The sequence below is a fragment of the Saccopteryx leptura genome, chromosome 2 (assembly GCF_036850995.1).
Source record: "Saccopteryx leptura isolate mSacLep1 chromosome 2, mSacLep1_pri_phased_curated, whole genome shotgun sequence".
Classification (NCBI taxonomy): domain Eukaryota; kingdom Metazoa; phylum Chordata; class Mammalia; order Chiroptera; family Emballonuridae; genus Saccopteryx; species Saccopteryx leptura.
The window spans coordinates 287,873,055-287,898,476 of record NC_089504.1 but is presented as its reverse complement, the minus strand read 5'-3'; the positions used below and the strand labels follow the sequence as shown (position 1 = coordinate 287,898,476).

The following is a 25,422-nucleotide window of genomic DNA, read 5'->3' as shown; positions in this document are numbered from 1 at the left end:
ATTCGTCATCAGACACAGACGAGGAGAAGTTAATGGATGGGAGTTTTGACAGTGATGAGGAGTTCTATGAATTTTATGATGAATAAAACTTGAGTTCAATAACTTTTTGTAATACTTTTGTTTTCAAATTTCAGGCCCCCAAATTAAGGTGTGTCTTATACATGGGAGCATTTTATACGTGGGGAAATATGGTAATTATTTGACCCATTTTGACTTGTCATGGAGAGAAGTAGTATGAGGTAGGGTTCTATGTTTTCCCTCAGTTACAACCTGATGTCCCTTTACAAATTATTGAATCTTTCCCCTACTGATCTAAAAAGTCACTTTTAAAATCTACCAAATTGCTGCCACGTACTTGGTTTTTTACTGCTTTTCAGCACAGTGAGTAGTTAGAGGCACAAATTCTGAAGCCTAGTTGCCTCAGTTTGAAACCAGGTTCATTCTACTTAGCTATAGAAGCAGCCTCCTCTTCTGTGAGATAGACTGTTGTGAGGGTCAAGTTAGGTAATCCATACGCACCTTGGCATAGCGTCTGTATGTAGCCGACACTCAGACTAAGTCTTCAAACATTGAGGTAAAATACATATAGCATATTTGTCATCTTAGCCATTTTATTTTATTATTATTTTTTCTATCTTAGCCATTTTAAAGTGTACAGTTCAATAGTGCAGACTAGTCTTTTTTTGGTTACTGTTATTTTCTATTATAGTATCTTCCATAGTATTGTCTGTCTCTTCATGTGCCAGTAGCGTGCTGTTTTAATTATGGTGGTTTCAGAATTTCCTGCACAGATCTACCATGCTCAGAGATAAGAAGACTCAGCATTATAAGTGTGCTCATGCTTCCTAAGTTAGTCTCTAAATTTTCTTTATCCTAATAAAAATATCAACAGGAATTTTTTAAAACTAGGCAAGCTGAGTCTAAAGTTCAAATGGAAAAGTATATGATTGAGGATAGCCAGAAGAATTCTGAGAAGGCAGAGAAATGAGAGGAGAATTAGCCCTACCAATTTAAAGCTTATTATAAAGCTGGAATCTGGGGTTCACAGCTTCTCTGAGGGCAGATGTGCCTGCTCTTCCATTCTGAACTGTTTTCTTCCAGGTGAAGCTCGTACAGAGCCCATGGCACATGGGGATGGTGAGGAGGACAGAGGCTTGGGCTCAGGTCGTTGTGAAACTGCAGGAGGGGGTACCTCAGGTCCCTTGTAAAAAGTGTGTATTGCAGTGTGACATACACAGGGAGGAGTGCTCAGCATAATTCTGACAGTTTGATGAATTGTCACAAACTGAGCATGTCTATGTAGCCACCACTCAGATAAAGAACAGAGCATGACCAGCCCAGAGCCTCCCCTTGTGTTTTTTTTCCAGTCACACCCTCCCACATCTCCACTTTGTGACTTCTTAAGTCTTTGCTTCCTCGTATCTAAGGGATGGTAGAAGATGTGGTTTGGGATGAAAGGGTGGGGGGCATACATAAGTTCCCTTCTTCCTGCTCCCTCTTGCCAACCCCATTCCACAAACATAAAAAACCCTGATGTGAGTCAAGCTCCTGGTTAGACTCTGAGGCCAAGTTCAGAGATGGGAAGATAGGCCCCTTTGTGCCCTTCTTCTGGAAGGTCATGGGTATGGGACAAACATGACTGAGTCCCAGGGCCCAAGGCTTCTGTCCTGGCTGAATGACACTGGTTGCGTGACGTGGCCCTGGTCTCCTCATCTATAAAAATGGACAGGTTGAACTGATTCTGTTTCTCTCCCTTTCTTTCCTTCTTTTCTTCTTTTTCTTTCTTTTCTTTTCTCTCTCTTTCTCTTCCCTCTCTCCCTCCCTCCCTTCCTTCTTTTCTTCCTCCCTTCCTTCCTATTTTTCTTTCTTTCTTTTGAGAGAGAGACAGAGACAGATGGGGATGGGAGAAAGATGAGAAGCATCAGCTCATAGTTGCAGCACCTTACTTGTTCATTCATTGCTTTCTCATATGTGCCTTGGGTGGGGGAGGGTCCAGCTGAGCCAGTGACCCCTTGTTCATGCCAGCGACCTTGGGCTCAAGACGGCAACTTTGAGCTTCAAGCCAGGGACCATGGAGTCATGTCTATGATCCGGCGCTCAAGCCGGATGAGCCTGCACTGAAGCTGGTGACCTCAGGGTTTTGAACCTGGGTCCTCAGTGTCCCAGGTTGACATTTCGTCCACTGTACCATCACCTGGTCAGGCTTAACTGAATCCTTCTTAAGGGCCCGTACAGCCCTAGAAGAGTGACTCTTAGCTCAGCACCCATTCTGTGACTTCAGCCCCAACTCAGCCCCTCTCTGGACCTAGTCCTGTGTGTGTCCACGTGTGGGCATCTATGCCCGTCTTCATGCCCTGCCTTGATCTCTCTATTTCTCGATCTGCTTCCTGGGGCTTGATGAGGGTGGGAGAGTTGGATTGTTTGCCTTCCTTAGATATATCTTTTCCTCTAATTAGTTTATAATCTCTGAGAGGTGATCCAGGCCAGAGCTTCTGGTCCTGGGCCAGCTGATTATCTCTGACGCTGCCAGAGGAGGATTAAATGTTTTTCTCGTTAGCAGTTGGTCACACGCTGGTTTCTGAGTCAGCAGCCAGCAATACCTTTTAATGGGTCCAAAGGAGCCTCCGAGGCTCCCTTTCTCCAAGTAGAGTATGGGCCACGGTGCAGAGGAGAGGAAAGGCTGCGCCAAGGTAAATACTGACACCACCAAATACAAGGAAAATGCAAGCAGGTACAGAAGTACAAACACATTAGGGAGGGCTGGGGCTGCCAGCAGGAGCTGTGGGAGCGGGGAAGGGGGGCCAGGGAGCAGGGGGGCGGGGCTGGGAGCAGGGAGGGCGGGGCTGGGAGCTGAGATACTGAACACGGCAGGGGCCATGGCTCAGACTCTGAGGGCTGGCCTCTCCCTAAAGGTGGAGAAGGGCATTCTGGGGATTTGGGGGGAAGTGAATGGGTGAGCTGGTAGTCAGAGGTGTGTGCACTTTGAACTGTCATTTGAGTGCTCCTGCTGTAGGTCAGGGGGAGAAATGTCAAGGATGCTAGGCTTCTGGCTCCTGGTCAGAGACCCCTCCAAGGTACTACTTGGTGTGGCAGGGCTTGGCCCCCGCCGCCCGCCCCCGTACCCATACCCTCGACCCTGACTGTCCTCCCCGGGTCTCTGTGGAGGATGCACAGGCATGAGATGAGCAGGGCAAAGGAGAGGAAATCGGGAGACAAGAAGAGATACAGGGTGGTGAGCAGCCCAGAAAGGGGGACCTGAGGTTGGAGCATAGAGCGAAACGTGGAGAGAGAGAGAGGCTTGGGCCAGACGCACCTGGAGCCCATGCAGAATCCCTCCTTCACCAGCTGTGTGAATGTGGGTAAGTTCCTCAACTGCTCTGAACTCCTTTGCCTCAACATTGAAGTGGGGCCAAGCTTTCCTAGGCAGGGTTATTGTAAGGGATGGAAGGCTCTTAGGTAAAGCACAGGCACGTGGTAATAAGTGCTAATGAGTGGTAATGATTGTTGTGATTATTATTACATCAGCGGTCAGGAAGTTGGTTTCAACCCTTACATGGAGAAGGCAGGAAGAGGGGATGAACACTGGGAACTGAGGCCCCATGGGACCAAATTTTGCATTTGTTTCTGTTTGGATGAGGTGCCCACATTCTTCTCCTGAAGACATCTCAACAGCCACCTCCTTTACTGCTGAGATGGGGCCTTTCATTCTTTGTGACCATTTCTGCAATCCCGTGTCCCTGTAACCTGATGGGCCAGAGGCCTCCCGTACTGTCAGCTGGCCAGCGAGACCTGCGTCTGTGCTCAGAAACCAGGGCGGTGGGATTAGCAGGCCTGCGCTAAGCCTGTGTCCCCAGTGGTGCTGGGCAGCTGGTTCACTGCTTACATAATCAGGGCCAGGGAGCTGAACTTGTTTTTGCTGGCAAGAGCAACAGCAAGCTGTGAGAGAGTTGAGAAATACGTCTCTGTGTGCGTGTTTTTCTCTGGTTATTGACATTACAAGTTTACTTGAAGAGGAAAAAAGTAGAAAAACAACATAGCTACTTGGGTTTCTGGCACCCAACCTTACTTATGTCCAGAATGGGGAAGAACCCCACTCTCAGGGTGGGGCTGCAAAGTTCCTCTCTGAGAGGTGGCACAGTGGTGACAACTCAGTGCCCCAAGGCGTGGGATTTTGTGGGCATCAGGCTCGGGTGTGGGATAGGTTGCCAGGGGTGATGAGGACCTAAACTTTCTTCTCCTTAAGGAATGGGAGGCGAGGGAGGTTGTGGGAAATTTTCTCTCCCGGAGCTGTCTAGGAATAGGAGGAGCTTTTTTTTTTCTTTTTTTCATTTTAGAGAGGAGAGGGAGAGACAGAGAGAGAGAGAGAGAGAGGAGACAGAGAGAGAGAAGGGGGAGGAGGAGCTGGAATCATCAACTCCCATATGTGCCTTGACCAGGCAAGCCCAGGGTTTCGAACTGGCGACCTCAGCAATTCCAGGTTGACGCTTTATCCACTGCGCCACCACTGGTCAGGCTTTTTCTTTCTTTCTTTTCTTTTTTTTTTTTTTTAGGAGGAGCTTTTGTCTGAGGGCACTGGGATAACCTGGCTGTCATTCCTCTCCCCAAATCATCAATTTAGAATAGTATATCCATAGATTAATTATGTGTTTTTAGGCAAGGCTGTTGCCTGAGATAAACAGACACACACATGCTTCCTGCCCACTGAGAACTAATGATTTGTGGGCTAAGGTATAGCAATGGGGGCAGTATGGAGCTTCAGATCATAGCCTGAACCCTCACTTCACAGAGAAGGTAGGTGGGACTGTACCAGGGGCTGTGATGTGCCCAGGGCTGCCCAAGGCATTGGCAAGACCAGAAATAGAACTCGGGTCTTCTGACAGTACAAATCTGTTTCCTCTATGCCAATCTGCCTCTTCAAGATGTACTTTATATTAAATAACAAATTAAGACAAGACTGTACATTGGTGGAGAATATTATTCCATGGAGAATACCAGGTACATGCCCTCCCTGGGGTTCTCACTTCTCTTTGCATACTGTTCCCTTTTCATAGAATGCCATTCCCTGTGGTTCCATTTATAACTCCCACTCATTTTTCCAGGCCCAGCTCCAACCTCTCTTCCCTTGGATCCTGTCCCCCACCCCCATCCCTTTTGAATGATTTCACTCTCATGACTCCCTCAATATGTCAGGAACATATGTCTCAGGGTAGCCTGTATTATAGGTAGTTTTAAGTTCTCCATGGGGTTTTGTGGGGATTAAACAAGATTATGATATGGAAAAGGTGGAGAGGCGTATCAGTACACAGTTCAATAACTATCATGTTCTCTTTCTTAGGTTAGGAATTTTTGGCCTTGCACATGATGGTGCACAAAAAATTCTTTTTTTTTTTTTTTTGAATTCTTGAGAAGACAGACAGGCATAGGCTTGCAACCCTGGCCTGAGATGGCTGAGTAATTGCTCAAGCACAAATGCTATGCTGTGTGCTCTTTGCTAAATGTCAATGTGTGCAGGGCCAGCCATGCCTTCCACACCCCCGTGGCCCAGGGCGGGAGTGTGAGCATGGCAGCTGCGTGTCAAGGCTGTGAGGAGCATGAAGGGCTGCTGTCAGACGCACTCCCCTCACCCGTTTGGTTGTGTCTCTTCTCTGTCAGTAGGGCTTACTTTGGGAAGGCCCTGGCAGATTCCGGGGAACAAACAGCCGTAGATGGGGAGGGGTGGTGACCTGATGTCCACCAGGGAGATCAGGTTAGCAAAGCTGAGGGCTAAGGGTGTAGAGTGCAGAGAGTGACAGAACACAGAGCTGCAAGGGTGGGGAGTGACCACTTCGGCGTGGAAGGCGTGGAAGGCGCTCTCAGAAGCTGCTTGTCCTGAAAAATTCGCCCTCACCCCCACCCCCCATTTCCTGGTGCCCATTGTGCTCTGCCACGCCTCTGCCCTCTGCCCTCCACCCTGAACATAATAACTTGGACAGACCTGACTATGTAGCTTTTTTGTTTTAAATATATATTCATTGTAAGAGTAATACAAGCAATTTATAGAAAATTCAAAAATTATACAAAGATGAAGAGAAATAAATCACCTCTAGTCCCATCATTTGGAGAGGTAGAAATATCAGAAGGGCATTCCGTGAACTTCAGTTCTCACAGAAATGCCTACGGGGCTCCCACGTGACCAGCCGGAGCAGGGGTCTGACTCAGAAATTCAGCTCAGGGAGCGGAGTGGTGAATGAGTGGGAGGGGAGGGCAGCACTGCCCACTCCGACTTGAGCAAGTTTATTTTCTTGTAATCTTTTCTCTGATCATCCTGCATATAGTACTTTATATTTATTTTATTTAAAAAAAATTTTCTAATTATTAATTTTACAGAGAGCGAGGAAGGAAGAGAAAAAGAGAGAGGGAAACATCAATTTGTTCCACGGGTCTATGCATTCCTTGTTTGATTATTGTATGTGCTTTGACCGGGGAAAGAACTTTAAACCTTGGTGTATCAGGAGGACACTCTTAACCAACTTAGCTAACCGGTCCAGGCTCTGCATATAGCACTGTTTTTTTTGTTTTTTTTTTTTCTTAATTAAATTGAAAAAATTTTTTCCAAGTGAGAGGAGGGGTGATAGAGAGACAGACTCCCGCATGTGCCCGATTGGGATGTACCTAGCAATTCCTGTCTGGGCCTGATGCTCTGCCGATCTAGGGCCATGCTCTCAACCAAGCTATTTTTAGCACCCGAGGTGGAGGCACCACAAAGCCATCCTCAGCACCTGGGGCCAACGCTCTCGAATTAATCAAGCCACAGCTGTGGGAGGGGAAAAGAGAGGAAGCGAGGGAAGGGGAAGGATGGGGGTAGAGAAGCAGATGGTCACTTCTCCTGTGTGCCCTGACTGGGAATAGAACCCTGGACATTCATGTGCCAGGCAGACACTCTACCATTGAGCCAACTGGCCAGGGCCCTATAGTGCTTTAAAAAGCATAGTTAACACAGTGCTGTTCAAGCTCCAGAAGAAATATATTAGGAAGAAAGCTGGGATAAGCAATACTTGCCAATGGCTGGTTTATAATTAATCATCCCCCATGTAAAAGAGTATATATAGTCACTCAGTTTTAAAGAAAACCATTACTCAAGTTCCTTGGCAGAGGAAATGGTCATCATGTGGCTCCTGCTGCTCTGCTTTTGTGGAAGAGAGAAAAAAAGTCTTTTTATTTGCTATTTCTCTGAGCTGCCCAAATAGTTTGGCCATTGTTAGTGAGTGCAGGAACAGAACAGCCCCTGCCATTGTTCAGGCTAGTCACCAAACATGGCAAGAGCTTCCATCTGAACTGGGGTAGAGGAAATGACCAGAGAAACGTATTTCCTGAAACTGGCAAAAGCAGAAACAGAAGAGAGAGCTTCCTCTGGCTTTGGAGTCATAGCCAGTGGGAGCTCTTTCCCCATCATCTCCTGGTTGGGACAAGCTGGTTGCTCTCGTCTCAGTACAGAGCCTGTCCATTGTACATCTGGAGGGGGCACCTCTTAGACCACTGTGTCAACTGTGAGTGGTGCTCCTCGGAGTTTTTAATGTGGAGGCCCTGTGTGGACACCTTTTAGATGCCCTACATTAAACAAACGTTTATTAAGGATCCACAGAACTCTGATGAGTGCTAGCAGGAGCTCAGTCTTGTAGTTATGGTTAGGGGTGGGGAGCTATATATAGTCCAGGTCCGTGGGATGTGAAAAGTGCCAATGAAACGATGAGCCATTCTTGGTCCTTGGACCTTCGTGCAACCTTCCCGTGTCTGTTTTTATTTTTATATTTTTTCCGAAGTGAGAAGGGGTGGGCGTTGGCAGACAGACAGACTCCCGCATGCGCCAGACTGGGATCCACCTGGCATGCCCACCAGGGGGTGATGCTCGGCCCATCTGGGGTGTTGCTCCGCTGTAACTGGAGCCATTCCGTTACTTCAGGCGGAGGCCACGGAGCCATCCTCAGCACCCAAGCCAACTTTGCTCCCATGGAGCCCTGGCTGCTGGAGAGGAAGAGAGAGACAGAGAGGAAGGAGAGGGGGAGGGGTGGAGATGCAGATGGGCGCTTCTCCTGTGTGCCCTGGCCAGAAATCCAACCCAGGACTTCCACATGCCTGGCTGATGCTCTACCGCTGAGCCAACCGGCCGAGGATCCTGTGTCTGTTTTGTATTGGTGCTCTTAAACTGCCTCTGAATTCTCATTTCCACTCATGAACTGGTAGAGGGATGTTGTAAGCAATGCACTGTGGGGCCACCCTCCAGCAGACAGTCCTAGCTTGGCAGTGTCTCCATCTTTGTCCCTACAGTAGTTGTGATTTGTGCATGAGCTCGATGTCCCTGTTGGGTTTTATCCTTATAGCTGTTTTATCAGTGGAAAGTGGAAAAGTAAAAGTATCGATATGACGATTAGAAGTGTTGGTGTGTCTTCTAAACTTAACCTCATTCAGGCACAGATGGAAATCAATATGTAGACTAAAGATGGCAAGCTGTAGTCTCCACCAGGTGCTCTTTGGACTTAAACCCACTGGACTGTGTGTCATGAAGTAAAAGGACAAATGTGATACACATACTCATTAGGACCAGCAGTTCTACTTGGAGAGACTCTTGGGAAAATGCACCAAAAGCCACGTGTGAAAAAGTTGACAACCACGCTCTTTGATATAGTAAAACACTGGAAATGACTCAAACCTCCTTCAATGGGAGATGGTCCACTGTAGTTGCGCAATGGAATGTTACACAGTGGTGAAAATGAACGAACTATACCTACATGTAAATGAATCATAGAAACATAATGAATGACAAAAATACATCACAGAAGACTGTATACAAACCACACATAAAGCTTAAAAATCAAGCAAAGTTAAGAAAAATTTAAGGATCCATGGATAGTGAACTTATTTTTGAAAGTAAGGGAGTGGTATCCCAAAATGTAGCACTGTGCAGGTGAGGAGGCCGGAGGATGCGGAAGCAGAGAGGGAGCATCAGAGACAGTGATTGTGCTAGTTGTTAGACTGGTAGGAACTCAGGATTTTTTTATTTTTTTATTTTTTTTACACAGAGACAGAGAGTCTGAGAGAGTGATAGATAGGGACAGACAGACAGGAACAGAGAGAGATGAGAAGCATCAATCATCAGTTTTTCGTTGTGGCACTTTAGTTGTTCATTGATTGCTTTCTCATATGTGCCTTGACTGTGGAGCTACAGCAGACCGAGTAACCCCTTGCTCGAGCCAGCGACCTTGGGTCCAAGCTGGTGAGCTTTGCTCACACCAGATGAGCCCGCGCTCAAGCTGGCGACCTTGGGATCTTGAACCTGAGTCCTCCACATCCCAGTCTGACTCTCTATCCACTGCTCTACCACCTGGTCAGGCAGCTCAGGATGTTTTATGCTTCATAACTTTCCTGTACATTACATATGTTAATTCATATGCATTTGATATTATATATTTAAAAACAATATTTGAAATTCTGGAAATATATTATTGAATATTATATATGAAAGGTGTGCTGTATTATCTACAATAGCTAGGACATAGAAACAACTTAAGTGTCTGTTGCCCGGTGAATGGATAAAGAAGTTGTGGCATGGGCATGTGCTTGCACATGCGCATGTGCACGCGCGCGCACACACACACACACACACACAATAATATTACTTAGTCATGAAAAAGAAACCCTACCATTTGTGACAATATAGATGGACCTTGAGGGCATTTTGCTAAGTGAAATAAGTCAGACAGAGAAAGAAAAATACTGTATGGTCTCATTTGTATGTGGAATATAAAAATAAATAAAAAATGAAAAACCAAACCCATGGCAAAACACATCAGATTTGTAGTTACCAGAAGTGTGTGTGTTTGGGGGGAATTAAGTAAAAGTGGTCAAAGATATAAGCTTTTGGTTGTAAGATAAATTTATATTAGGGATATAATGTATAACACGACTGCAGTTAACAGTACTATATGGTATATTTGTTAAGAGAAAAATCCTAGGAGTTCTTATCACAAGAATAAAATATTTCTCTCTCTTTTTAAATCTGTATGAGATGATGGATAACTAAACTTATTATGGTTATCGTTTAATTATATATGTAAGTCAAGTCATTATGCTGTACTCCTTAAACTTACACAGTGTATATGTCAATTATATCTCTATAAAACTGGGAGGTAGGCAAAACAGAAAAGGTAATTAGGGCTTTTTATAGCTCTTTTAAGCCCTTCGGGCATGGAAGTATCTTCTGTGATGCCAACTTCTAGAGACTGGGTTTTTGCTGGTGTTCTGGGCACCCTGTGTCCAGTGCCCCAGTTCTGTGGCAGTGACTGCATCTTTGTCTCCTGCCTTTGAGGTCAGAGTCTCTCTGCTGCCTCACTGTGCCCTCTTCACTGGTGCCTGGCTCTAGGGCCTCCTTGAGTGTTTTTTTTTTTTAACTGAATTTATTGGGATGACACTGGTTAACAAAATTCTACAGGTTTCAGGTGCACAATTCTACAACATATCTCTGTACCCTTTATTGTGTGTTCTCTTCCAAGTCTTCATCTGTCACCACGTAGCAACCTGTATGTTTGTTGGATATGGGAGAGAGGGAGAGCCTTCCCGGCCCACTGTGGGTTGAAGTGGGGTCTAAAGAACTTACCCAAACTCGCCCGCTGCACAGTGTGATTCAGCCCGTTTTCTCACCCAATGTCAAGGCTCCAACAGTGATGAGGAAAACCCCTCAGATGACAGCTGCTACCCTTGCCTTGTGTCTATTCCTTACTTGCAGCCTCAGGTCAGAGGACTCTGGCTTCAAGTGGTAAAGTGAGAAGGAAGCTTGCAGGCGGTCTGTGTAGCCAGGTAGGGCCCAATGCCAGGCAGAAGCTGTCTCTGTCCCTGGACTATGGTTGGCTATTGGTTTGCACAACCATCCCCTGGCTTTGGGAGTGTTTACTTTTTTTGTCCCTTGTGTCTGACAGCCACCTTGGGTGGGGTGGGAGGAAGGACTGTCTGCCAAGTGTGAGATAAAATCTCTCATTCTAAGTAAGAAGGCTTTGCAGGTCACAGAGATACTGGTGCTCCTGCTCCAGGCCCAGGAGCAGAGGTAGGAGGTGAGGTCAGGTGTTCAAGCAGCTGCTGGGCCCCTACAAAATCTTGGGCTGGATTTATTTCTGCTCTTTGCTAATAAGTGGTTGGTTATACATTTGGCCTGAAGGACCAAGTGAGCTTAATGTGAAACTGGCTATATTCCCTGACCTCAGTTCCCTCAGCTGGTTAGATGAATCTAATAGATTGGTTAATAAATTAGTCCAAGGTGGTGGACTAATTTATATCTTAGAGACTATGAATCTATAACTTATACTAAAAAATGTTTACCTATTCCTTTAACTTTGGACTCCATGCTGTAAGCCAGCGGTTCTCCAACCTGTGGGTTGCGACCCTGGCGGGGGTCGAATGACCAAAACACAGGGGTCGCCTAAAGCCATCGGACCCACAGGTTGAGAACCGCTGCTGTAAGCAGTGGCAGGCCCTTAAATGGGTTTTCTAATCAAAGGAGTGGGGTGGCCAGATCGAGTCTTCTGAAGGCTCACCTGGGCAGCTGGGTGGAGAGGGTCAAGACTGGGACATGGGGGCCACTGGGGACTGTTGCTGTAATCCGTGCAGAGGCCTGGACCATTGGATGGACTTGGGAGGTATTTAGTACTGAAGCATCTTGTGGCTTTCCCAAATCAGAAAAATTGAAGTCCCTTCCTCAGTTTGCTGTGGACTTACTGTCTTTTCTCTCTCCAGAAGTGGAGAACAATGTGCTGACCAGCGGGCCTGGAGCCAGCGTCACCCTGACCTGCCCAGGCGGGGAACTGGGAGACAATGCCACGGTTCATTGGGTGTTCAGGAATCAGGTCACAGGCTCACACCGCGGTAGACGAGTTGGCTTGGGAAGGAGTTTGCTTTTGAGACCTGTGCAGCTCAGCGACTCTGGAAACTATTCATGCTACCAGGATGGCCACCCAGTTGGAACTGTGCATTTGCGGGTGGACGGTGAGTGGTGTTCTTAGAGCTCTTGGGGACAGTTCCCTGTGCAGCTCTGTGCATTCCAGGTTTCCTGCCTGACCCTTTTAACTCCTATTATTTCCTTGACCTATGAATTTTGGGGAAAGGGCCACTGATGTCTGCCAGTAAGACTGGCAGTGGAAATTCCTGCTGGATGGGGCAACTGGCTGATGGGTACGCCATCCAGCTGGCCTTGTTGTGCAGTTAAGGCTTGGGCAGACTGGTATAACAGCATGGGGCTCGCAGCGAGGTGGCCTGGGTTTGAATCCTTTACAGCAGGGGTTGGGAACCTATGGGTCGTGAGCCAGATACGGCTCTTTTGATGGCTGCATCTGGTTTGCAGACAAATCTTTAATAAAAAAAAATGTTAAAAATATAAAATATTCTCATGTATTACAATCCATTCATTTCCTACTGCTCATGTTCATGGTTGTGGGTAGCTGGAGCCAATCACAGCTGTCCTCCGGGACAACACCAAATTTTTATTGGATAATGCGTAAGGTACACGGGTCGTTGTATGGCTCTCACGGAATTACATTTTAAAATATGTGGCATTCATGGCTCTCTCAGCCAAAAAGGTTCCCAACCCTTGCTTTACAGTTTAACTGCTCTGTTCCTCAGACTCCTTTGGATAAAATAAGGTTAATTTTGTTACCTTGTTTCAGAGTTAGTGCAAAGATTAAATGAGTATGTGTGTGTATACTTACACACATACATGTGGTGTTGAAAACTGCAGTCTCAAATTAACTTTTTTTGTTTGCTTTGTTTTTGTTTTTGTTTTTCAGAGACAGAGAGTCAGAGAGAGGGATAGATAGGGACAGACAGACAGGAATGGAGAGAGATGAGAAGCATCAATCATTACTTTTTCGTTGCAACATCTTAGTTGTTCATTGATTGCTTTCTTATATGTGCCTTGCTTGTGGGGCTACAGAATACCAAGTGACCCTTTCCTCAAGCCAGTGACCTTGGGTCCAAGCTGGTGAGCTTTGCTCAAACCAGATGAGCCCGTGCTCAAGCTGGCGACCTCGGGGTCTTGAACCTGGAACCTTCGTATTCCAGTCCCATGCTCTATCCACCATGCCCCCGCCTGGTCAGGCTTAAATGAACTTTTTTGGGTGAGAGGAGGGGAGATAGTGAGGCAGACTCCTGCATGGACCCTGATGGGACTTACCTGGCAACCCTGTCTGGGGCCAATGCTTGAGTACTGAGCTATTATTAGCACCTGGGGCTTACACACTTGGACCAACAGAGCTATCCTCAGCGCCTGGGGCCACGGTCAAACCAATTGAGCCACTGGCTGCAGGAGAGAAATAGGGGGAGGAATAGGGAGAGGAGGGGGAAAAGGAGGGGGAGATAATCAGACAGTTGCTTCTTCTATGGGCCCTGACCAGGGATCGAACCTTGGATGTCCATATGCCAGGCTGACACTATTCACTGAACCACTGGCCAGGGCTATGAATTAACTTTTTATTTTTAGAATTATCTGGTTCTTAGCTCTCTGGCATCTAGATGAAATGTCATACAGCCAGATGACCTGTGTGCCAGGCCGTATGCTGGATACTTTTTCCTTGGTGCCCAATGACCCAATGAGGGAAAGCATTATTATTATTATTATTATTATTTATCATGATTTAATTTTATAGTAGGAAGCTGAAGAGAGGTATGGACTTGCCCAAGGTCACAAGTTAGCCCTGGGTGTCTCCCTTCACCATAGTGAGGCCCTCTAATTTCCCAGCCATAGCTGTGTATGTGTGGCTGATTGGCCATGTGTCCTGCATCACAGCTGGCTCCAGGGTTGGGGTGGGTGGGAAGGTGGGAGGGCCAAGACAGGTGCTCCCATGAGAAGGGGGGTGAGGTGCGCTCACCTCATGTCTGGTGTGCTCACCTTTCAGTTCCTCCAGAGGAGCCCCAGCTCTTCTGCTTCCGGAAGAGCCCTCTCAGCGACGTTAGTTGTGAGTGGAGTCCTCAGAGTCCCCCCTCCCGTTGGACCAGGGCTGTGTTATTGGTGAGGAAGATGTAAGTATCCTGGGCTGGGCTGTATATTTGTCTATCCATCTTTACCTGAGACCCTGAGGGGCTGCTCTCATAGGAGCCAAGTGGGACTGGCCAGTCTGGGATTCCAAAATTTCTAATAATAATTAGAAAATAATTCCTTTGGTATGAGGAAGAGGGAATGAGAGAAGGAACTGAGACTTATGAGTGCTCACCTGTGCTGGCCACTGTGCTAGAATATTGGTCCTGTTAACTATCACAATAGCCATGGGACAGTGGGTGTTATTGTTCTCCTTTAACAGATAGAGAACCTGAGTTTCCAAGAACCGATTAATTTATTATTTATTTTTCCAAAGTTAGAAGTGAGGAAGCAGTCAGACAGACACCCTGCATGCGCTTGACCGGGATCCACCCAGCACGCCCACCAGGATGCGATGCTCTGCCCATCTGGGGCATTGTTCTGTTGCAACCAGAGCCATTCTAGCGCCTGAGGTGGAGGCCATGGAGCCGTCCTCAGCGCCCAGGCCAACTTTGCTCCAATGGAGCCTTGGCTGTGGGAAGGGAAGAGAGAGACAGAGAGAAGGGAGAGGGGGAAGGGTAGAGAAGCAGATGGGCTTCTCCTGTGTGCCCTGACCAGGAATCGAACCCGAGACTTCCACACACTGGGCCGACGCTCTACTGCTGAGCTAACCAGCCAGGGCCAAGAACCGATTAACTTGTTCAAAGTCATCTCGCTAATAGCTCTGCTAGGAATTGAACCCAGCCTGTCTGATTTCATTCAAAATACAAAGGTTTTGGGCGTTGTTCTGAAGAAGATGCAAATGTCTCTGGGACAGGAAGGGCAGCAGCTTATTATCTGTCCTGACCTAGTGAGTTTATCATGGTTCCAAGAAACTGATAAACTTGTTTAAGGTCATCTGCTAGTAGCTCTGCAAGGACTCAAACCCAGTCTGTCTGATTTCATTAAAAAATACAATGGTTTTGGGTGTTCTCTGAAGAAGATGCAAATGTCTGTGGGACAGGAAGGGCAGCCAGCTGATTACCATCAAGTCCTTAAGTGAGTTTATCAAGCTCTTTCCATTATAATAGCAGATGAGAGGAAGTGGTGATAGGGTGGAGAGGGAGCTGGGGCTGGTGGGATAGAAGTCACACCTGCCTGGGGGTCCCTTCACACCTGGAGATGGCATAAAGTGGACCTGGGAGTTCAGGCAGGGATGTCGAGGAGCGAGGAGATGCTGAAAACCAGTACAGCTTTGCAGTATGGTTTGTCTCCATCCCAGAGCCAAGGGCCCCTTAGCCCAGGTATTGCAAGTTGAGTTTGGGCTGTCAATCAGAGTATCAAAAAATCTGGACAGTGGCCTGACCTGTGGTGGCGCAGTGGATAAAGCGTCGACCTGGAACGCTGAGGCCCCCGGTTCGAAACCCTGGGCTTGCCCAGTCAAGGCACATATGGGAGTTGAAGCTTCCTGCTCCTCCCCTCCCTCTCTCCCCTCTTCTCTAAAATAAATAAATAAAATCTTTAAAAAAAAAAAAAAAAAATCTGGACAGTGAATTCAACAGGGTGGTTTGGTTTTCAGGGGCAATTGCCAAGAGGAGCCCATAAAGCAAGAGTGGGAGAGAGAAAGGCATTTCAGCTCACACCTTTCTCCTGTCAGGAGCCTCAGGCACTTCCATCCTCCTCCTAGGCCAGGGGTCGCTGCCTTGACCTGAGGAAGCGGGGTAGGGAGCAACTGTGAGAGTCCCGGGGACCCCAGCACCCACTCAGGCCCTCCTCAGATGCTGGGGCTGCCGGGCTGAAACAGGTCCCTGGAAGGAGATGTTGTGTGATCTGCTTTGTGTACACACATTCCCCCCCTTGCCCAGCTGTGCTTGCTTACCCATTCATTCCACGAATGTTCGGTGAGTTCAGCATCTGCCGTGGGCTAGGTGCAGTACTGGGGCTGAGAGACACGCCAGGTGAACAGGAGCCCCTGCCCCCCAGCCCCACAGGGAGTACACCTGTAAGCCAGCTGAAGACCCCACCTTCCCAGGGTCAGTTGAAAAAAGCCTGGCTGGTTGAGGGAGGGAGGCTCTAACGCAGACTGGGAAGGTTGGGGCAGGCTTCCAAGAAGGAGTTTGTTCTGGGCCTGGAGTTCAAACCCATACAGAGGTTGATGGTTGATTCGTCACCCCAGCAGCAGGATGAGGGCTGCCGTGGCCTCACATGCCCATGCATGTCATATGTGGGTGAAGTCTCAGGCTTCCAGCTAGGTGGGATGGTGCCTGACTCACCTCGAATGTCCTCAGTCACCAGAAGACTGGTGACTTCTTTTCTGGGCTCAGCTGCTGGAAATGCTCCCAGCTCCTTGCGAGCCCCTACCTCTCTGCACTCTGGAATGGCATTTCTACTGGCTGTCCCAGTCATCCGCAGGCAGACCTGGAGGTCAGGGTGGGGTCTCTCTTGATTCATCCTGCCGCCCCATCTTGCCAAGAGCACAGGACCTGGAAGAAAGCCAAGGAGAACCACCCATCCGATGCCTCAGTGACTGAGTGCCAAGCTAGATGTTTTACACTCATTTTTCAGTTAACCCTAACAACCCCCTATTAGGTATGTACTGTTAATATTCCCATTTTCAAATGAGCAAACAAAGGCTTGGAGAGGATAATTTACTCGAAGTTGCAAGAGCTCCCAAGTGTGGAGCCGGGATTCAGACCCTGGGGTTAGACCGCAGATCCTGGTCCTTCTCACCTTGTCCTCTCCCCTCCCAAATATGTGCAGAAACTGAGAGTGGGCTCACTTGTTTTGTGTCCGGCAGTCAGCATGGTTCGGTGGAAGTCTTGCAGAAGCAGTGCCAGTATTCTCAGGGTTCCCAGAAGTTCTCCTGCCCGTTGGCAGTCCCAGAGGGAGACAACTCTCTCTACGTGGTGTTCCTGTGCGTAGCCAACAGTGCTGGGAGCAAGTCCAGCACACACCAAACATTTGAGGGTTATGAAATCGGTAAGTAAGCTCTTCCAGGCCTCCCTCCTCACCTTCCAGCTGTTTCCCTCTCCACGGCTTCAGGGAGGGACCGGAGGGGTTGGGGAAGAGGCTTGGTGAGCTGGGCCTTTGGGCTTTACTTGACAGAGGTGTGACTGCGGCTGACCAGGGCCCTGTCAAGACTTGCAAGGGAAGTGATCGGGCACTGGGGTGGCATCCTGCTGTTGGGGGTTTGCGCAGCCTCTGTGGGTCTTTGCTCAGAACCCCATCTGCTGCCACATAAAAGCCGTGCACCCTTTCTCACAGTGCAGCCTGACCCACCCGTCAACATCACAGTCACCGCTGTGGACAGAAACCCCCGCTGGCTCAGGGTCACCTGGCAAGACCCCCCTTCTTGGGACTCATATTTCTATAGGCTACGCTTTGAGCTTCGATACCGAGCTAAACGGTCAAAGACATTCACAACATGGATGGTAACTTTCTTTTTTACTTCTATCTAGATAGAAAAGTGCCCTGGATTCTCAAGGGTAGGAGAAAAAAAGATACCAGAGAGAAAAAAAAATGCGTTTTGGGTCCTGTTCCACACTCACTCACTGCATGGCTCTGGATAACTCTCTGAGCCTCTAACCTTGGTGGCATCATTTATAACATGCAAACAATAATACCAGGCCAATCTCCCCTTCCTAGGCCTGTTGTGAGAGTGAGTGACCTGGGAAGCGAGGGAGGCTGTGAGCATGTTGGGAGGTGGCCTGCAGGGTTCCACAGTGCATGGGGGGTGGGCGGGGCAGTGGCCTCCATCTTCTGTCTGTTGGCTCAGAGGGCATCCCTGTTTCCCTCTGAGCTGCCAGCTGAGTCACCCACCCACTAGACTTGAGAGAGGAAGCAGCTGAAGGGCAGGGGGCAGCCAAGGGCATCCATGTCACTGTGGAGCTGCCTGACTAGAGCCAGGAGTGACAGACCTCTGCCCGCAGGTCAAGGATCTCCCGCATCACTGCATAATCCGGGACGCCTGGAGGGGCACAACGCACGTGGTGCAGCTGCGGGCCCAGGAGGAGTTTGGTCACGGCCAGTGGAGCGAGTGGAGCCAGGTGGTCACGGGCACCCCCTGGACAGGTACTGATGGGCATGGAAGGGATGTTTCCGCTTTGCTACTGTATGTTTCCTATTGCTATGTAACAAGTCACCCCCAAACTTAGGGTAAAACTGAAACCGTTTATTTATCTGCTCTTGTGCTGGTCTTGCCTGAGACAGTAATGCAGGGGCATCAGGCCTGCATGATCCAAGGTGGCCTCGCTCACATGTCTGATGGTTGGTGGTGGCCCGTGGCTGGGGCCTTGCTTTTCCCCCAGGCCTGTCGCCTTCCAGGAGGCCAGCCCAGAGGGGAAGTCACTTCACAACTCCATGGCAGGAGCTGCAAAGAATTTGTAACTATATTTAATCTACCATGGTTACTGATGCTTTTTATTTTAAAAAATATGGTAAGGTAATAATCATTGTCTTTGGGGAATTATTGAAATTAGTATGTTTGTTATAGAAGATGAAAAATAATTATCACCAGTATTGTTCCCACGTAGAGAAAACCAGGGAGAACTTCTTCTCTTTTCCTAGGTGTATTAGTATGTGTGTGTTCTGTATATGTAACTGCATGATTAATATTTTTTAACCCATAAGAATTTTATTTAACTTTAAAATTTTTCATCAAATTAATGCATGCCCGTGGCAAAGGAGCAGAGAAGGGCGGATAACAGCAGTGTCCTTTGCCTTACCCCTTTCCATTTTCAGTACTGCTTTCTAGGAGAAGCTGTTCAACTTTCTGTTTCTATTTCTCCAGTTCATACCTTCCTTAACTTTGAACAACAACCTAATATGGCTGGGTTTGTTTTTCCTGAGCAAACCATTTGAGACCTTATCTTTTGACTCCTTCTTACGAAAGATAAGGCTTTAGCAGACCTAGGCCCAGGGCAGGACTCTCTAATTACAGCCCAGAGAGTGGTGACTCAGTCTCCTCTTGAATGCTGCCAGAGATGGAGAGCTCCCTACCCCTTTGTAGCAGCTCACTCCATTGTTCCCAGTGTTCTTATTGTAGAATGGCTTCCAGGGTTGTTTCAGTGTCAGGTCCCTTTAGCCTTTTAGTGTAAGTGAACCAGATTAGTTCTTAAATGCCAGGCAATTTAAAAAAGAATAAAATACTCATTTATTGAATGTGTATGGGTAAAAATGAAAAGATAGAAATGACATCCATTGCCTAGGCCCATCCTGCTGCTTTCTCCACCCCTGGGAGAAGATGAGAAGACTTTTATGTAGAGACTGCACAATATTCCCCCAGAATGGATGCTGTGATGTTGTGATGTGACGGTGTTTCTTCTAATATGCCTTTACAGTTTGGGCTCCCTGTCTTTCTTGTCCTGGGAGAGCTGGAGGAGTGGGCTTGGAGCTTAGGGTGTTTTCCTTCTTGGATGTACATCATGTCAAGTGCAGGCTTAGATCTTTGTTGGTGCTCTCCCCATCTCCAGACTATCAAGAGTGGAGTCAGCTTTCTTTCTTTCCTTTCCTTTTTTTTTTTTTTTTTACAGAGACAGAGAGTCAGAGAGAGGGATAGATAGGGACAGACAGACAGGAATGGAGAGAGATGAGAAGCATCAATCATCAGTTTTTTGTTGCGACACCTTAGTTGTTCATTGATTGCTTTCTCATATGTGCCTTGACCGTGGGCCTTCAGCAGACCGAGTAACCCCTTGCTCGAGCCAGCGACCTTGGATCCAAGCTGGTAAACTTTGCTCAAACCAGATGAACCTGCGCTGAAGCTGGCGACCTTGGGGTCTCAAACCTGGGTCCTCTGCATCCCAGTTCAACACTCTATCCACTGTGTCACCTCCTGGTCAGGCAAGGAGTCAGCTTTCTATTGGACCCTCTTTTCTTTCTCTCCCTCCCTCCCTCCTCCCCTCCCTTCCTTCATTTCTCTCTCTTTCTTTCTTTTTTAGGAGGGGAGGGGTGATAGTGAGGTAGACTTCCACATGTGCCTCAACCAGAATCCATCCAGCAACCCTATCTAGGGCCAATGCTCGAGTACTAAGCTATTTTTAGTACCTGAAGCTGACAACTTGAACCAGAGTCATTGGCTGTGAGAGGAGACTAGGGAAAGAAGAAGGAGATGGAGGTGCGAGAAGCAGATGGTCACTTCTCCTGTGTATGTTGTGGACTCGAACCCAGGATGTCCATATACCAGCTGATGCTCTATCCACTGGGCCACCAGCCAGGGCTGGACCTTCTTCTTCTTTTCTTTTATTTTTTTTTACAGAGACAGAGAGAGAGTCAGAGAGAGGGATAGACAGGGACAGACAGACAGGAACGGAGAGATGAGAAGCATCATTCATTCATTGATTACTTTCTCATACATGCCTTGACCTTCAGCAGACTGAGTAATCCCTTGCTCGAGCCAGTGACCTTGGGTCCAAGCTGGTGAGCCCTTGCTCTGATGCTCTATCCACTGCGCCACCACCCGGTCAGGCTGGACCTTCTTCTTAAAAGCTTATATCCCACTAAGATCTAGATAAGAAGTGAGGCCTAATTACTATATGTTACTTAAATAAATCACAACATCCTTCAGGCTAGATTGTTTGACCTGTCCCTAGTTGTCTTTGATTTGTATACACTTTAAGCCGCAATACACTCCTTACATGAATACCAAACATTAATATGCCCTTGGGAGCATTTGCAAAGGAAGAAAATTATTTACAACATTGTACAGAGGAAGTGTTCTGGATGCAGGCTAATATCTGTTTGCCTTTTATCCTAACCACTGATTAGATGGTTATAAATAACTTTAAGGAATCCTGTTTTTGTTAGAAAGTTCTTTTTTCTTTAAAAAAGTTTTTTTTTAAATTGATCAATTGATTAATTTTTAGAGAGAGAGAGAAGTGGAAGAGAGAGACAGAGAACGTGCATTCGTTGTTTTACCCATGTATGCATTCATTGGTTGTTTCTTGTATGGGCTCTGACCAGGGATTGAACTGCAGCCCTGTTGTGTGGGGAAGATGGTCTAACCAACTGCCAGGGCTAAAATTTTTTTATTTTTTTTATTTTTTATTTTTTTATTTATTTTTTATTTTTTATTTTTTATTTTCTGAAGCTGGAAACGGGGAGAGACAGTCAGACAGACTCCCGCATGCGCCCGACCAGGATCCACCCGGCACGCCCACCAGGGGGCGACGCTCTGCCCACCAGGGGGCGATGCTCTGCCCCTCCGGGGCATCGCTCTGTTGCGACCAGAGCCACTCTAGCGCCTGGGGCAGAGGCCAAGGAGCCATCCCCAGCGCCCGGGCCATCTTTGCTCCAATGGAGCCTCGGCTGTGGGAGGGGAAGAGAGAGACAGAGAGGAAGGAGGGGGTGGGGGTGGAGAAGCAAATGGGCGCTTCTCCTATGTGCCCTGGCCGGGAATCGAACCCGGGTCCCCCGCACGCCAGGCCGATGCTCTACCGCTGAGCCAACTGGCCAGGGCTAAAATTTTTTTTAATTGTGGTAAAATATACGTAACTTAAAATGTACTGTTTTAGCAATTTTTAAGTATATAGTTTAGTGGCATTAAGTTTATTCACTTGTTGTACAACCATCACCACCATCCCTCTCCAGAACTCTTTTCATCTTGCAAAACTGAAACTCCACCCATTAAACACTAACTTCCCATTCCCCCTTCACCAGACCTGGCAATCACCATTTTTCTTTCTGTCTCTGAATTTGACTATTCTAAGTACCTCATGTAAGTAGAATCACATCTAGCTAATCACATCTATCCTATGTCTTTTTTTTTTTTTTTTTTTTTGTATTTTTCTGAAGCTGGAAACAGGGAGTGACAGTCAGACAGACTCCCGCATGTGCCCGACCGGGATCCACCCGGCACGCCCACCAGGGGGCGACGCTCTGCCCACCAGGGGGTGATGCTCTGCTCCTCCGGGGCGTCGCTCTGTTGCGACCAGAGCCACTCTAGCGCCAGGGGCAGAGGCCAAGGAGCCATCCCCAGCGCCCGGGCCATCTTTGCTCCAATGGAGCCTTGGCTGCGGGAGGGGAAGAGAGAGACAGAGAGAAAGGAGGGGGAGGGGGTGGAGAAGCAAATGGGCGCTTCTCCTATGTGCCCTGGCCGGGAATTGAACCCGGGTCCCCTGCACACCAGGCCGACGCTCTACCGCTGAGCCAACCGGCCAGGGCCTCTATCCTATGTCTTTTGTTGTAACTGGTTTATTTCACTTAGCATAGTGTCCTTAAGATTTGTCTATGTGTAACATGTCAGAATTGCCTCCCATTATATGTATACATCACATTTTGTTTATCCATTTCTCTGTGGATGGACATCTGGGTTGCTTCCACCTTTGACTATTGTGAATAATGCTGCAATGAACATAGGTGTACAGATATCTGTCTAGGTCCCTTCTTTTGTTTTGGGTATAAACCTGGAAGTGTAATTGCTATATCATATGGTAATTCATTTTTAATTTTTTTGAGGAACTGCCATAGTGTTTTACAAGTGGCTACACCAATTCATAGCAATGCACAGGGTTCCAGATTTCTTCACATCCTTGCCAACACTTGTTATTCTGTTTTATTTATTTATTATTTATTTTTTTTAGAGATAGAGAGGAAAGGAGAGAGATGAGATGAGAATTATCAACTCTTAGTTGTGGCACCTTAGTTGTTCATTGATTGCTTTCTCATATGTGCCTTGACTGAGGGCCTCCAGCCAAGCCAGTGACCCCTTGCTCAAGCCAGCGACCTTGGGCTCAAGCCAGAAACCATGGGGTCATGTTTATGATCCCACACCCAAGGTGGCGACCATGCGCTCAAACCGGTGCCCTCGGGGTTTTAAACCTGGGTTGTCAGCATCCCAGAATAATGCTCTATCCTCTGTGCTACCACCAGTCAGGCTTGTGGTTTTTTTTTTAATAGCCATATAATGAGTATGTAATGGTACTATAGTTTTGATTTGCATTTTCACAATGATTAGTGATGCTGAACTCTTTTCATGTGCTTACTGGCCATTTGTTTAATTTTTTTGAGAAATGTCTATTTAAGTAGAAAGTTCTTTCTTGCGTGAACAACTCTGGCCTCACTGGGCCTTGCTCTCTGGGGGAACCCACGGCAAGTGTGCTAGTCTGCTCTCTCTGAAAGCTTCTGGAATTCCCAGAGCATTTGCATCTGCCTGGGCTTCGCTTTCCAGCCTGTTGTATGAGATAGTTTGAGGGTTCGTCCCCTGTCTGTCTATTCACCCTCCTCTGAACCTGGTCTCCTTTGTGGATGTTTCTTTTAAAACTGTTGATGTCTTTCTCTCCAGTAGGAGATGATATAACAGGGGCACAGACTTTGACTCTTCAGCCTCGGGCCATTGTGCTTCTGTAACTTGCTAAAGTGACCATGTGAGTTCAGACAGAATACTTGGCTGCTCTCACATAAGCTGCTGAAGAGTTGGAGCTTCCCATCCTGCACATGTGTGCTCTTAAGGGGGTGTCTTCAAAACCCCAGTGGCGAATATACCAGAGAGAGAAACCAGCTGCTTCCCTCCTCCCTGAGCTCAGAGCAAGAGGAACTCAGATGTTTCTGATGCAGGAAGGATTTAAGTTGGAAATTGGGGATCACTTCTGGAAAGTGAGAGTGAGAGTGAGAGGGAGGGTGGAATACAAGGTTAGATGTGTTTTACTGACTGGAGTTATTTGGCTGTTTGGGACATGTCAGTGTACCAGACACAGCATCAATGGGCCTCCCAACCCAAAGGACCTCCAGCCCTTGATGCCCAGACCAGCAGCCCCTGCCTCTCAGCCTAGGTGTGGGGGCAGTGATTCAGGGGTCACGGGAAGTACACTGGACCTAGGAATCAGGTTGTATGGCCTTGGTAAAGTTAGTTTACCTCTCAGAGCCTTAGTCTTGTCGCCTGTAAAGTGGAGGTGACATGACCTTATTATTTGGCAAGTTATTTTGTTTGGAGGGTTTTTATGAGCTCAGCGAATAAACATTCTTTAGAAATAATAACCCATACCGCAATTGTAGGAGATTAGCAATTACAGTGCAGTGTTGACTGGTTCTTGGGGTGAAGAGAGTGGGGCTATGGGCATCCCAGAATCAATACCCTGGGTCTCATGACCTTGGATTCACTAAACTGGACCCTGGAGGGGGGTGTGGGGTGGGTATTTTGAGAAAGATTTCACAGTGATTATAGAATGTCTGGGGATTTCACTACAATAAAATGTGATAAGGCTGTGGTTTAGAGACAGCAGGAAAGCTTCTTGGAGGAGGTGACATTTGAGTTGTGTCTTGGAGGATGTGTGGGAGTGTCCCAGGTAGAATGGGGATTATATGCAGAGGAAACAGCAGGCGCAAGGGCATTGACTGTGAACAAAGGGGAAGGCCGTGTGGTGAGGCTGGAGCATCGGTGTGTGGGTGGGAGGGCCAGGTGGGGCAGGTGGTGACAGACCTCGGAAGTCCTGCATGACACTGAGGTGGAAGATGGGGGTGGAAGGGTGGGGAGGAGGCTGAAGAGCTGGGACTTCAGTGAGTGCTGCCCCCTGGAGGCTGGGGTCTGGCTGCACACAGGTCTCAGCCAGATTTCCTGTTTGAGGGCAGGGCCCTGAGTCACAGGTCATGGAGTCCCTGCTCCAGCCAGTAAGGCCACGTCACTGCTGACAGCACCTGTGGCAGTGACTCATCGAGACTGTACCTCTGATGGCAGGGCAGGGAGAAGAGGTTATTGACAGGACATCTGGGAAGCTGTTCTCTCCAAAACAGCAGTTATCAAATGAGTCTGGGGTCCCCCAAAACCCCTTGGCAAAGTGAGCTTGAGGCAGGGTGCCCGGAAAGAGCCCATTGGACATATGAGGATTATTTCTTGCTTCTCTTAAATTCCTTTTATATTGTTTTATACCCTGCTCACCTAAACCTAGAAAATAATTAGAAATGAGTGTGACAACTAGAGAGCAGAGTGGACCAGGTCTCGGGAATTACGCTGGTTGGAGGAGGTGCTGGAGGTTTACATTTGCAAAGCCTTTCAGGTGCCCAGAGGCCAGGGCTGGGGTCTCTCCAGGCAGGTGGGTCTCCTGGCCTGGATCCCTGCAGCTGTATACAGGGATGGGCAAAAGTAGGTTTATAGTTTTTTGTATCAAAAATAATACAAGAATTAATAATAATACAAAAATAAACTGTTTCAGGTACTCACAACTGTAAACCTACTTTTGCCCACTCTGTATTGTCATCTTAAACTCTCTGGCTATCCTATTCTGGGGGAGTTCATTTTACAGTAGCCCCTCTCTATGACCTCCTGTCTGGTGTGCGAGCACTGTGCTTCCTCCACACTACAGGCAAAGGCATGTTTCCAAATCATTGCTCGCCTGCATCTGTCACTCCCCAACCTATAGCCACGCCCCCCATTACCTTCCCCATGAAGTTCACACTCCTGAGCTTCTGTCAAGGGCCTT

General features: G+C 47.7%; 1 protein-coding gene across 1 annotated transcript in view; it reads left to right on the top strand.

Moving 5' to 3' along the window:
* The window catches only part of IL6R (interleukin 6 receptor), a 58,398-nt gene that overhangs the window by 9,552 nt on the left and 23,424 nt on the right, over positions 1-25,422 (top strand). Inside the window, exons 2-6 of the mRNA XM_066362372.1 lie at positions 11,761-12,009; positions 13,914-14,037; positions 16,809-16,990; positions 17,276-17,442; positions 17,941-18,082. Coding sequence (XP_066218469.1) covers positions 11,761-12,009; positions 13,914-14,037; positions 16,809-16,990; positions 17,276-17,442; positions 17,941-18,082 — 864 coding nt within the window. The remainder of the gene's footprint in view (positions 1-11,760; positions 12,010-13,913; positions 14,038-16,808; positions 16,991-17,275; positions 17,443-17,940; positions 18,083-25,422) is intronic.